This window comes from Colius striatus, chromosome W, assembly GCF_028858725.1.
Source record: "Colius striatus isolate bColStr4 chromosome W, bColStr4.1.hap1, whole genome shotgun sequence".
Classification (NCBI taxonomy): domain Eukaryota; kingdom Metazoa; phylum Chordata; class Aves; order Coliiformes; family Coliidae; genus Colius; species Colius striatus.
The window spans coordinates 25,224,505-25,239,625 of record NC_084789.1 but is presented as its reverse complement, the minus strand read 5'-3'; the positions used below and the strand labels follow the sequence as shown (position 1 = coordinate 25,239,625).

The window sequence follows — 15,121 nt, the reverse complement described above, 5'->3', positions numbered from 1 at the left end:
GGCAATGGGTGCAAGCTGGAGCATAAGAGGTTCCAAAGAAAGGTAAGGAAAAACTTACTTCACTGTGAGGGTAATGGAGCGCTGGAACAGGTTGCCCAGATGGGTTGTGGAGTCTCCTTCTCTGGAGACATTCAAAACTCACCTGGACGAGTTCCTTTGTGACCTACTCTAAGTGGTTCTGCTCTGACAGGAGAGTTAAACTAGATGATCGTTCGAGGTCCCTTCCAACCCTTAAGATTCTATGATTCTGTGAATGTGCAACTCCTGGACTCAAACGGGAAATCACACATTTGTATATTATCCCTCTGTTTTTTGAAACATATCTTGTAAAAGTGAATAAAACCTCCAGTGCACTGCTGCTTTATACTTTAAAACTACCATTAAGCAGTAGAAGTGTTGTGTGTTGTAGTTAACAAGACTTTGCAAGCAATTTTATTGAAGCTTCAGATTATTTGCTGTCTGGGATATATTTCATGTACTGCAGGCTTATTAACTTGATCAGAAGTTTCAGTCTGGATGCAGGAATTTCAGGTGGAGAGTTTTTTAATTTGTCAGTGTGGGGTTTTTTTTTCTTTTATCTCTAAAGGGTGACATTTATACTCCTACCATTTTGAAAATAAAAATAGTTCACTATCACTTGGAAGAGTCATGTTTATCTATCATTTGTAGACATTGCAGAGTAATTATCAAGAAATATTCAGATAAATATTCAGATGCTTCAGATAAAATTATAGTCTTATATTTCTTAAACATTTTATCATATTATTTGTCTTTAAATTAACCAGAATTGAATAACTAAGAATTTTGATTTATTGGTGATTCAACATGTGAAATCCAAGCACATTTATATGAAAATCATAATCATGCTGTCTTTTTGTAGAATTTACTTGAAGCTATGAAAATAACAGGAAGGGAAAATGGAGCACTCCTTTATATTTCCTTCCCTTCTTTATGTTGATGTTACTCTTTTTTCTGTTGCATTTCTTCCTATCCCACACTTCATTTCATTACTCAAGTCTTCCTTTCTCTTTTCTTAAGTGGGATTATGGTTTCACTGTCTTGCATTCCTGTTGTTTCTCCCCATCTATAGTTACCTTAATGACTTGGACCGCATAGCAGATTCCACCTATCTGCCAACTCAGCAAGATGTGCTTAGAGTTCGAGTCCCAACAACAGGGATCATTGAATATCCATTCGACTTACAAAGCGTCATTTTCAGGTAGAAAAAAAGTTTAACACCCATTTACTCTGTTTCTTTTGTTTCTTTCTACATTAGTGGTACCATGTATAGGATATTGGTTAAAAGTACAAATTATTCAATATTTTTTACAATTTTAACTTCATTTTATTTTCATATTTTTGTCCATATATGATTAGCAACTGTTGTTAAAGATGTCAAGAGGATGAGAGACAAATAGACTTTTCTTTTTCTGAAGGTAGTTATTATTAATAGAAAAACTGAAAGTCATTTTTCAATAAAATGAGTCTGTCCACTTTATTATGAATAATAAATTATGAAATATAAAGGTATCACTTCTGTACCTGATTTTTAGAAAAGAGTGACATTTTGTAAGGTTAATTCCAATCTTACAAATATTTTACCCATAGCTCAATTTGAGTGCAAATACAGTTTCTTAAAAAATAACTATGCAATTACAATTTCAAGTTAGACACCAGAGTGTCTAGTTACATTGAGATCCATAATGAATTGGGAGTACACTACCAGTACATTTGAGGTTTTATTTTGACTATAAATTCAGTAAATATAGATTGTATTCTATTTATACTCTTAAAACTAGGCAGCCTTGACTAGTTTGGAATTTTGACATAATTTCTTGGGAGAAAGGCTAGCCACCAACTTCATAGTGTGGACATGTGTTTCTGCTAAATACACAGGGCATACATTCTAGAATCATGGCTCAGAATTATGAGAATTTTGAATATCAGAACTCTGAGGACTTTGAGACCCATAATAATTCAAATTCCATATATGAGTGTATGTTTATCTGCTAAAGTATTTGTGGAGTTGATGTGATTATTGTTAATTTTGCAGAATGGTAGATGTAGGAGGCCAACGATCGGAAAGAAGAAAATGGATACATTGCTTTGAAAATGTCACATCTATCATGTTTCTAGTAGCTCTTAGTGAATACGATCAAGTGCTTGTGGAGTCAGACAATGAGGTAAGCAAGTATCAGCATAAATCATAATTTTTTTATGAAAAAATAATTTCAATAAAATAAATTTTAAATGTTAAATATTATTTAAAATTTTATTAAAGCACAAGTTTGTGGATAGCTTCAGTAGAAATGTGTGTGTTTTTACATAATTATTTTGATATTAAATTTGTTGGACCAGTAAAGTATAATCATAGATTGAATACTTCACACTAAACAGCAGAACACAGTTGTTAGTTCTTTTAAGACATTTTCAAAGCAGACTGGCTTTTCCAGTCCTGGCTGTTTTCCAAATGTCTATCAGTAGAAACTATATGTAATGAAATGAGAAGTTCAATAAGGATTGAGGCTAATCTTCAAATATGACACAAAATTATCTCCTCCATGGAGGATCAGAGGAACTTATCTGTTTTGTGTTAAAAGTGGAATAGTTGTCTGTAGAGAAATGTTCTTATTGTAGCTATTTACATAGTTAATGTTGTGTAGCAGATCCATAAAAATAGATAGTGGATATTAAAACAAAATTCATAGCTTCTTTACTAGATCAGACCCTAAAGTAGTAAACTTCATTCCATTGACTTGAAGTGGAGAATTTATATTGGCTTATATTTTCTACTTGTATTGCTATTTCAAAGAATAACAGAAGAAACTCATGGGTGGTATGAACTAAGTAGGCAAAATACAGCAGTACTGTTCTGTATACAGTTTTAGAAAATAGGAGAGAAATTTAATATTTGGATTTTTTTAATGAAGATTATTCCCATTAATTGTCAAACTTAAATGAGTTACCAGTGCTGTTCTATGCAAGTTTTTAACATTCATTTACAAAAGTTAGATGAGAAAAGAAAACATTTTAGTGTTCTTCATGATAGGAGGTCCTGCTCTGGCAGGGGGGTTGGACTAGATGATCTTTCAAGGTCCCTTCCAACCCTTAAGATTCTGTGATTGTGTATATATATGTCAAGTTCATTGTATAAGAGAAGGGTTGACATAGCAAGGTAAAACACATGTCCCTGGACAGTTGTGACTGTATTCTCAACTTTCTTCAGTATTAAATTTTTAAGAAACAGTGGAAGCTCTGAAAGCTTTTAAATTTATACTTTTCTCATAAAAGAAAAAAATCTCATTGCATTATTTCTATCACCAGCCATCTCATTAAAAAGTGTAGCAGTTAGGAAGAAGAAATTTTCAGTTGCTTGCATAGTGAATACATCTTGTCATTTATTTTTGTATTCTTTTTACTTGATGGGTTTCAGAATGTTTTTATTTTGTTTTGTAAGACATATTTCTTTGATGTTGCGGTCTGAACAGTTATAGAGTCTGACAAAAAGTTATAAAACAAAGCTTTATTGAGAAAGTAAGAAAGATGAGCAACAATTCCCCCATTTAGCAACTCACCCAATCACCAACAGTGAACACGGGATCATAAGTGATGCCATGGCTCTAGTGGACTAACAGGGACATTTGGTCTCTGGGTCATCTGGCAGAAACAGTCGATTGTGCAAATGCATTTTGAATGCAACAATGTAGGTCAGGAGGCAGGATGTTGGCAGTCCATCTAAGCTGTCAGTATTGGTCAAGGAGCAGGATGTCAGAAGGCAGGGCATCGCTTCCACTGTATGATTCTCTCAAATGATCACTTGACATGGAGTTACAGACTGGAGTGTTATATTTTGGTGGGTTGTTAGTTATATAATAAGCTAGATGAGGTTGGTATTCTGCCACCTGCAGGGTATGTTACATAGTCAGGTTGAAAGCTGGTGCATTGTGAGATGGGTACTGTAGAATCACCTCTAGCAAGTATCAGTTGCGTAGGCATCTGGGAGTTGATTACTGTGACATCTTCCCAATTGCTAACAGACAGGATGTGAAAGAGATTGCAACCAGCATCTGCTTATATCTAATGGCCCCAACCCGGGTCAGGGAGTGGTTTGACCATGACTGGGAAAATGCTTTACAATACAGTCTACAACCCCATCTACTGATAAAAAACAAAGCTTAAACAATGACAATAAACAAGATAATTACAAAATTACAGACAAAATCTTTTGACGACTACTGATATCTGGAAACCAAGAGGAAAGCCATAACCTCCATTCACCAATTCCCCAATCGATTCCTTTGGTTGCCACCTGATGCAAGGACTTTAGTTATTCCTGGATTTTCTTAAGGTCAGTCTCAATGCATAGATCTTGGTTGATGCAAATGCCACCTTGTATGGCCAGCAAATAATTAAGACCAGTGGTTTAGAATAGTAATCTGTGATAGCCAAGCAACTTCTTGCTGCAGTGATTGCATGGCATCAGTTGTTACATTTTCTCTATTTTCCAGGACAACAGAGAGATTGATGATTACTTTCTCCAGCTTGGAGACAAAAGACCACAATTAGACTCAAGTACCACAGACTTAAGAATTCCCAAAGGGCAGGGAGGGCTTAATTGCTGCTTATGGTCCAGGATAAAACAGACAAGGCTACTCGGTTTGGGGAAGAAAACAGAAAATAATTTAATCCAACACCAACTAAAACATAACCATAAGACCCCAAAACATAACAAAGAAAACAATACAGAGTGATACAATGAAGAACACAACCAGTCCTTTAAGACCATCTTCTCCCTACCCCTCCCCTCTTCCAGGGCTCAAAGCCCTGATCCTGGTGTCATCTCCTTCCCCCATGAATGGCTCAGGGGGGCAGGGAATGGGAGGTTCAGTCAGTCTATTCTTGATTATTTCTGCTGTTTGTCTTTCCTCCCTGCTCCACTGCGAGGTATCTCACACACCCGGCAGCCCTGCATGGGCCGCTCCGACGACGTGCATTCATCCCAAGGGCTGCAGCTCCTCTCCGCCTCTTGTGTGGCTCTGCTCTGCGGCCCGCAAGCTTGCCAGCATGGCCACCTCCTCACACAGTCTCCTGACCATCTGGGCGTACTCACCCGGAGCTGCTGATGGCTCTCAGTCCTGCCATTGCCCTTCATGGGTTGCAGGGGCACAGCATGTGTTCTTGCCACAGGTTGCACTCCTTCCTTCCTCTTTCTCTGACTATGTGGTCTGCATTATCACCTCCATCTTGTACCACTCCTACACCTCCTCCCAAGCACTTCAAATTCCCATCCTTAAATAGTGATCACAGAGGTGCCAGATTGGCCCAGCTGAGCCGGAGGTGGATCTGAACCCAAGAGCTGGGGGAAAGTCCAAGAACTCTTTACCAGATCTACACTGCAGTCCCCTCCTCCTGTTACCAAGCAAAAGTGTCTCCTTGCAAAACCCTGACAGTGAGTGGCCCCACAATTCCACCAATATCAGCATTCCCAACACAGGAACTCCTTGGTGCCCAGATGCAGGATGCTCTGTACAAATCCATCATCACCTTGCTACAATCTTCTTTTAGCTAGTTGTAGAGAGTGATAAGGTCTCCCCTCACCCTCCTTTTCTCCAGACTAAACAACCCCATCTCCCTCAGCTGCTCCTCATAACACTTGTATTCTATATCCTTCAACAGCTTCGTTGCACTTCTTTGGACATGCTCCAGCACCTCAATCTCTTTCCTGTAGTGAGAGGCCCAAAAATGAACACAGTATCTAAAGTGCAGCCTCATCAGTGCCAAGTACAGGGGCATAATCACTTCCCTGGTCCTGCTGTCCACATTTTCTAATACAAGCCAGGATGCCATTGACCTTCTTGGCCATGTGAGCACACTGCTGGCTCATGTTCAGGCAGCTGTCAATCAACACTCACGTCCTTTTCTGCAGGACAGCTTTCCAGCCACTCTTCCCCAAGCCTGTAGCGTTTCATGGGGTTGTTGTGACCCAAGTGCATGATCCAGCACTTGGTCTTGTTGAATCTCATTGGCCTCAGCCCATCAATCCAACTTGCATATCTACACACCTGCCCAGCTTCTTATCATCCACAAACTTACTGAAGGCACACTCAATCCCCTCATCCTGATCATTAATAAAGATATTAAAGAGAACAGATCACTAGTGACCATCCACCAACTGGATTTAACTCCATCACCACTCTCTGGGCTTGACCATCCAACCAGTTTTCCATCCAATGAAGAATTTGTCTGTCTGAGACATGGGTAGCCATGGCGGTCCAGTAGTTGGGCTAAATCAGTGGCTCCAGGCTCATCATGGACATTATCACTTCTTGAAATACAAAATCACTTCTAGGACATCCCGAAGGGGCAGTTTGTGGATCCAACGATCCTGGTGTCCACAACTGAGTGTCAGTCATTTGCAATGACTTCTAATCTGGGCTAGGATATAGGGTATGCAAAAAGATCTGCTGGGAAAGAGAACTATGAGGCATATCTCCATCTGGTGGTGAACACCTTCCCATCAGTTCTCAGGCAGTACCTTAGAGAGAGGAAGGTGAGGCACTGCAAGGCTCACAGGGAAGGGGTAGGGGGAAGTGAGGCAGGACATTTGGTGTCCAGGTCATCTGGCAGCAACAGCCAATCATGCAAATGCCTTTTGACTGTGGGTAAGAGTTGCACTGCCCCTTGACTCCATCAATGGTAGTGTGATTTGAGAGAATCATACCATACATGAATAATGTGGGTGGCATCCTGCCTACACTGCAAATGTCAGTCAGGGGACAGTGTTGGCGGTCTGTCTACACTGACAATATTGGTCAAGGGATAGGGTGTCAGAAGGTAGGGTGTCAGATGTGATCTTAATTATTTTTCTCAGTGTATTGATCTAACAGAATCACTAAAAATTTTAGCTTCTGATGTAATGTAAATAAAAATAATTTGAAATAGTCTTTTTAGGAAAAGGAGATTAAAGAGAAACCTCACTTTCATAATTTTGCATGAATGTTTTATTTATAACTTGATCATCTTTAGAAGATGGAAGAATATCTTCCTGAGCTTTCAGAGTAAATAATCTTGTCCTTTGTTGTTATCAGCTAAAAGTGTTCATATTTTACAAATTGAATGGAACATATGGACTGAACACTGTTCTTCTCTCTTGACTCTCTTACCACTTTGAAATAAGTGAAGTAATATTATTTCATGACTTTTTTCAACTCTTATGAAAAAGAACTTACTCATAAAACTGTCTTGATTTTTTAAGTTTTCACTTTCAAAACAAAACATTTTTTTGAAAGAAATGTGGTGGTAAAAGTTCTAAAACTCCTCTTTATTTTGAAGATGGTTCTTCTACCTCATTGCTAAACTATGTTCCTTATTAACATCAGTGAAAAACTTTTGAAACTTTTTGTTTTTCAGTTTAAATATGTTCATAACTGTAATTCAAAACATTTTTGAGAGACATAAATACAGAAACTTGTGTCACATTCCAGCAGCCTTAGGCCTGTATTCCTTCAGCTCTTGGGTGAATCCAGTCTGTCTTGGAGCTAAGCACCCATCTGGGTCTTAGTTTTGACTTTCAGTAAGCTGTACCCTGTCAGACCATTGTGAGACAGGTTAGTTTTACCCTACTGATGATATGTTGTTGCAATAGTATGAGAAGAACCACAAATTTAGATCCCTGGTGTATGTGTTTGGCTGAGGAGCCACTGGCATGAGGCTACAATCTGCAGGCTTAATACTAAATGCCTCTAAGTCAGAATCCCACCTAGACATAGCAATACTGCAGTACCGCAGGCACCTTGGTGAGCTCACAAGAGTCAACTGCCTACCTCAAACAAGACGGGCTTAGTGCAAAGCAGCTTTCGTGGTCAGGAATCGAGGCATAGACAGATGTGGCACTGCCTCTCCTCCATGTACTGCAAGATTGTGGGACACATGGCACTAAATCATTTGTAGACAATCTGATTCTAGGTCAGGATATTGTACGTAGCAGATCTGCTCCCCCACTGCAATCTGTTGAGAATCAGCCCTTGACACAAACTGTTGTAAAGAATAAAAAAGCAAACTTTAAAAATAAAAAAAATTAAACTCATTTTAAAAAAAGGGTAGAAAGGAGGATCCTGGGAACTACGAACCTATCAGCCTAATCTCTGTGGCCAGGTTGATCATGGAACGGATCATAGAATCATAGAATGGTAGGATTGGAAGGGACCTTTAGAGATCATTTAGTCCAACCCCTCTGCAGAAGCAGGTCCAGCAGGTCTTGAAGACCTCCAAGGAAGGAGACTCCCTGGGCAGCCTGTTCCAGTGCTCCATCACCCACACAGTAAAATAGTTTTTTCTTATATTTAAATAGAACTTTTTGTGTTCACGCTTCATCACATTACCCCTTGTCCTGTTGCTAGCTAAAATAGAAAAAAGTGCTGCCCCAACCTCCTGACACCCACCATTTAGATATTTATAAATATTAATAAGATCCCTCCTCAGTCTCCTCTTCTCTAGACTAAACAGCCCTAGTGTCCTCAGCCTTTCCTCGTATAAAGATGCTCCCTCAAGTCTTTCCTCGTATAAAGATGCTCCAGTCCCCTCATCATCTTGGTGGCCCTGTGCTGGCCTCTCTCCAGAAGTTCCCTATCCCTCTTGAGCTGAGGAGCCCAGAACTGGACACAGTACTCCAGATGAGGCCTCACCAGGGCAGAGTAGAGAGGGAGAAAAACCTCCCTTGACCTGCTGGCTACACTCTTGTGGTGGTTTGACCCTGACTGGATGCCAGGTGCCCCCCACACCGCTCTATCCCTGCCCTCCTCAGCAAGCCAGTGAGGGAAGGAAATGAGAGTCTCATGATTTGAGATAAAAGCAGTTTAATAAACAGAAAGAAAAGCCACATGCGTGAGAAGCGAAGCAAAAGTAAAATCAGCTGTTAATCTCTACTTCCCATCATCAGCAATGTCCGCCCACCTCCCGAGAAGCGTAGTGGTTGCTTTGGAAGGCCAAAAATGAATCTCGCCCATCCCCCTTCCTGCTCCTCTCCCGCAGTTTATATTACTAAGATGACGTCATATGGTATGGAATATCTCCTTGGTCAGTCTGGGTCAGCTGTCCTGGCCGTGGCCCCTCCCAAGATCGTGCCCACCCACAGCTATTGGTGAACGTAGGGGAAGGAATGCTGGAGGGACAGTCTTGATGCTGTGCGAGCAGTAGTAACAACATTGATGTGCTATCAATACCAACAGTAAGCACAGAACTGCAAGAGCTGCTGTGGAAAATCACTACCATCCCAGACCCACTACAGTTTCCACCCCTTATTCTATACCATTTATGTCATGCTCAGACAAACCGTCTTAACAACCCATATACATTCTTATACACTCTCATTAACCAGTAGCCCCACTCTTCAACAGGCAAACACCATTCTTGTATTCCATCTTGCATCGAACAAAGAAACAACATTCTTGTATCTTCCATCCTCTGCAGATGTTCACTGGAGCAGGCCATGACTTAGGTCTCATCCATCAAGATGGGTATCCAGGCCAGGGGAAACAGTGTGTTCAGTGTTGGGCACCAGCACTGGCTTGGTTTGTCCACTCATCTCGTTTCTTGTGAAGTTCATGCCTCATCTCCTACAACAGAGAACTCACATCACAAGTTATTTTTCCCCTAAGGTTAAATCTCCTTGAGGCACACATCGAGCTTCCCCATCCTTTCTCATTACCCACCAAGTACACCCAGGCCCTTGAGCAAAGACAATCCCACGAATGGGCTTGCCCTTTCCCATGGGAGGTGCAACCCATACTGCTTTCCCCAGTCACTTCCCTGGGTGCACTACAGGGACCTTATCTCCTCCCACAGTATGTAGGGGTTTTGTTTGGGCAGGACCAGGACGGTTAGTTGAACCTCTGCTGTCAACCAGTCAAGTGGCTTCCGCTAAATTTTTATCCCACTGCTTCCATGCCCCATTGCCCAGTGCTCTCAACATGGTCTATAGTAATCTGCTATATCTTTCAATCTTTCCAGAGTCTTGTGGGTGATAGAGGATGTGGTATATCCACTCAATGCCATGTTTCTTTGCCCAGGAGTTTATGAGATTATTTCGAAAATGAGTCCCATTGTCTGATTCAATTCTTTCTGGAGTGCCGTGTCGCCACAAAACTTGCCTTTCAAGGCCTAAGACAGTATTTCGGGCAGTGGCATGGTTTACAGAGTATGTTTTTAACCAACCGGTAGTTGCTTCCACCATGGTGAGTATATAACACTTGCCTTGGTGTGTTTGTGGTAGTGGTCCAACATAGTCAATTTGTCAGGCCTCACCATATTGAAAACCCAGCCATCGGCCTCTGTTCCAGGGAGACTTGGTTCATGTGGCTCGCTTGATTGCAGCACGTTTCACGTTCATGGGTGATCTGTGTGAAGGCCTCCATGGTCAAGTCCACCCCTCGATCACGTGCACATCTATATGTTGCATCTCTCCCTAGATGTTCTGATGTTTCATGGACCCATCGAGCTATAAATACCTCTAGGTCTACCTGAGCTACTTCAATTTTGGCAGCTTTATCTACCTGTTGGTTGTTCCATTGTTCTTCAGTGGCACGGCTTTTGGGCACGTGAGCATCTACATGATGTACCTTCAGAGTCATGTTTTCCACCCGAGCAGCAATGTCTTCCCACAATGCAGCAGCCCAGATGGATTTACCTCTGCACTGCCAATTGGTCTTCTTCCATTGCTGTAGCCATCCCCATAGGGCATTAGTCACGATCCAGGAGTCAGTGTAAAGTTAGAATACTGGCCACTTCTCTCATTCTGCAATCTCTAGAGCTAGTTGACTGGCTTTCACTTCAGCAAACCGACTTGACTCACCTTCTCCTTCAGTGGCCTCAACAACTCGTTGTGTAGGACTCCACACAGCAGCTTTCCACTTACGATGATTTCCTACCATGCAGCAGGATCCATCAGTAAACAAAGCATAATGCCTCTCATCTTCTGATAGTTCATTATATGATGGTGCCTCTTGGGCACGAGCTACTTCCTCTGGCAATGCTCCAAAATCTTTGCCTTCTGGCCAGTCTGTGATCTCTTCCAGGATTCCTGGGTGATTAGATTTCCCCAGCCGAGATCATTGTGTAATCAATGCTATCCACTTGCTCCATGTAGCGCTGGTTGCGTGATGTGTAGAAAGGATTTTCCCTTTGAACATCCAGTGTAGCACAGGCAGATGTGGTGCCAAAAGGAGATAAGCTTCTGTGCCAATGACTTCTGAAGCAGGTCAAAGTCCCTCATATGCTGCTAGTATTTCTTTTTCAGTTGGGGTGTAGTGGGCTTATGATCCTCGATATCCTTGACTTCAAAACCCTAATGGTCGACTTCGGGTTTCTCCAGATGTTTTCTGCCAGAGGCTCCAGGTGAGACCATGCTCTCCAGTGGCAGTGTAGAGGATATTTTGCACATCTGATCCTGTACGGATGGGCCCAAGGGCGACTGCACGAGCTATTTCCTGTTTAATTTGTTGAAAAGCTTGTTGTTGCTCAAGGCCCCACTCAAAACAGTTCTTCTTTCTGGTTACTCTAAAGAGAGGGCTCACAAGCTGATTATAACCTGGGATATGCATCATTCAGAATCCCACAAGGCCCAGGAAAGCTTGTGTTTCTTATTAGTTGGTTGAGACATAGTCGCTATTTTGTTCACAACATCCATAGGCACATGTTGATGTCCATCCTGCCATTTTATGCCCAAGAACTGGATCTCTTGTGCAGATCCCTTTACCTTGCTCCTTTTTATAGCAAAATCAGCTTTTAGAAGAATCTTATTATTATTCTTCTCCCCTTCTCAAACACTTCCTCTGCCTTGTTGCCCCATACAATTATGTCACTGATGTACTGTAAATGTTCAGGGGCATCACCCTTTTCCAGCACAATTTGCATCACGCTATGACAAATGGTAGGACTGTGTTTCCACCCCTGGTGCAATCGGTTCCAGGTATATTGGACAGCTCTCTATGTGAAGATGAACTGTGGCCTGCACTCTGCTGCCAAAGGAATTGAGAAAAATGCATTGACAGTGTCAGTAGTAGCATACCACTTGGCTGCTTTTGACTCCAGTTCATACTGGAGCTCTAACATGTCTGGTACAGCAGCACCCAGTGGTGGTGTCACTTCGTTCAGGCCATGATAGTCTACTGTTAGCCTCGACTCTCCATCAGATTTTTTCACAGGCCATATGGGACTATTAAATGGGGAATAAGTTTTGCTAATTACTCCTTGAGCCTCCAGTTGATGAATCAAATCGCGGATGGGAGTCAGGGTGTCTTGGTTCGTGCGATATTGCCTCCTGTGCACCATCCTGGTAGCAATTGGTACCCGTTGTTCTTGAACTTGCAGCAATCCCACAACAAAAGGGTCTTCTGAGAGGTCAGGTAAACTAGAGAGTTGTTTGATTTTCTCTGTGTCTACAGTGGCTATATCAAAAGCCCATCGATACCCCTTGGGGTCTTTGAAGTACCCTCTCCTGAAGTAATCGATGCCAAGAATACAAGGGGCCTCTGGACCAGTCACAATGGGATGCTTTTCCCATCTGTCCCCTGTTAAGCTCACTTCAGCCTCTAATACAGATAATTCTTCACATCCCCCTGTCACTCCAGAGATCCAGACAGAATCTGTGCCTCTATACCTTGATGGCATCAATGTACACTGTGCTCCTGTGTCTGCTAAGACCTTATACCTTTGTAGGTCTGATGTTCCAGGCCATCAAACCCACACAGTCCAGTATATTCGGTCATCACTTTCCTCCTCCTGGCTGGAGGCAGGGAATCTCTATTTTTTTTCTTCATCAGAGTATTCACTATCTGACCCTTGCAATTGCAGACCTGAAGTCTCCTCATTGGCATCAAAGTAGGTGATTGCAGTTCTTTTATGTCTGGGTATCATGCCCCTTTTATGTCTTCAAAGTTTTGCAACCAAGAAGATATTCTCTCCACTGTTGATATATCCATGTCTGGGTGATACATCATTGCCAAGCTATTAGAATATGAAGCTGGAGCACTCTGAATCACTTTTCTCAGCATGGCCCGTGTACACTGGACATCATCTGGATCTGTGGAGGCCTCAGCATCATCTAGATCACCAAAGATGACTTCCAACACAGGTAATTCCCTTAGGTACTGTATGCCTCCATCTGCTGTAGTCCACTTTCCTTGGGCATTTACAAGATCTTCCTTGAATGGATATCTTGCCCTTACACTTGAGAGGAGCCGTTTCCAGAGACTGCAAATTGAGGTCTTCTTTTTAATGCCTCTATCAATTCCCTGGTCCCACAAGAGATCCCAGCTGTTGGACTTCTCTACCTTCCAATTGCTGAGTGTCAGCCCCGTTATCCCAGCATCGGAGAAGCCAGGCACCAATCCACTCACCTGGCTGGCGACTGTAATCTTTTTCGCATATCTCGAAGTTCTGATGAGGTCAGGGACTGAGTAGTTTCCATTTCCTTTTCAATTTCTTTCACTCCTTCTCCCGATCTCCTTACTGAAGGACCAGCTTCTTCCTCTAACCTTTCCTCTTCCATCTCTTCTGCCCTTACTAATAGATGATATGGACTTGTTGACCTCCTTATTCACTGTTTCTTTTTCACTACTGGGGCAACCACTGTGGTTGTTGTTTGATTCCCTGACTCAACCATGGTGATCTCAGATACAATTTGAGTTTCCACCTCGACCATAGTTTTCTGAGAGGACTGGAGTGCAGCTCGGTAGGCAGAGGCTAGGCCCCAGTATAGTGTCTGAACCTTATGGGCCTCATTGGGGTAGGCAAGACACCCTTCGATCAGGTGGTGTGCCAGTATAGCAGGGGTTTTTATCTGTCCAGATATAAAACCCCAGGTTACAGGAGGTGATAATCGTCCTAGGAATTTGCCTAAATTCACCCACACACCCTGCCACCCAGGGACTGGCCACTTCAGGGGGCATTTCAACATCTCTTCATCCCAAATTTGTCCTCTCATACCCGGATGAGTCCAGATTCTACAAAATAGGTAATATACCAGCCATGTTAATTAGTAATATTAAAAAATTCACATAAGGGTGACTAAGGACCTGGGAAGTCTGTGTAAAAAAATAACCTACATCAGTCCGAGCTTGGGGGAAGGAGGTGTGTTGCCCCATTACCTCCACAAGATAGCTCTCACAGCACAGTAAATCCATCAGTAACAGAATGAGACTCATAGTTATTATTTGGGCCATCATGTTCCCAGGCCCCTTCATCCTTTTCCCAAAGTTATACAACAAACATAGCAAAGCTATCAATATTAGAGCGCAGCACAGAGTCAGTGTTAGTAATAGTATGTTCCCAAACATTGTAAAGTAAAAGATAAACTGTACTACAGCAAGGCTCTGTGACGTACACAGGAGCTTTGCACTTATTAACTTACTATAATTACAGCACATTTAATGTAAAACTGCTATTATCTTGCCCCACATTGGGTGCCAAAAAGGCTGTGGTGGTTTGATCCTGGCTGGATGTCAGGTGCCCACCACACCGCTCTATCATCCCCCTCCTCAGCAAGCCAGGGAGGGGAGGAAATAAGATGGAAGTCTCGTGAGTTGAGATAAAAGCAGTTTAATAAGGAAAAAGGAAAGCTATGCCCGTGAAAAGTGAAGCAAAGCAAAATAAGCTGTTAATCAGCAGCGATGTCTGGCCACCTCCTGAGAAGCAGGGCTTCAGTATGTGTAGCAGTTGCTTTGGAAAGCCCCCTCTTCCTGCTCCTCTCCCCCAGTTTATATTACTGAGTTGACGTCATATGGTATGGAATATCTCCTTGGTCAGCCTGGGTCAGCTGTCTTGTCCGTATCCCCTCCCAAGATCGTGCCTACTCACAGCTATTGGTGAAGGTGGGGGAAGGAATGCTGGAGGGACAGCCTTGATTTTGTGCAAGCAGTAGTAACAACATTGATGTGCTATCAATACCAACAGTAAGCACAGCACTGCAAGAGCTGCTGTGGAAAGTCACCACCACCCCAGACCCACTACAACTCTTCAAAGCTATGTTAAAATACATAGAGGATAGGGAGGTGATTTGAGACAGGCAGCATGGCTTCACTAAGGGCAAGTCTTGCTGATCAACCTAGTGGCCTTCTATGACTGA

The 15,121-nt window shown here is 42.3% G+C and overlaps 1 protein-coding gene across 1 annotated transcript in view; it reads left to right on the top strand.

The window, feature by feature from the left end:
• The window catches only part of LOC133628453 (guanine nucleotide-binding protein G(q) subunit alpha-like), a 140,611-nt gene that overhangs the window by 104,944 nt on the left and 20,546 nt on the right, over nt 1-15,121 (top strand). Inside the window, exons 4-5 of the mRNA XM_062016613.1 lie at nt 1,091-1,219; nt 2,054-2,183. Coding sequence (XP_061872597.1) covers nt 1,091-1,219; nt 2,054-2,183 — 259 coding nt within the window. The remainder of the gene's footprint in view (nt 1-1,090; nt 1,220-2,053; nt 2,184-15,121) is intronic.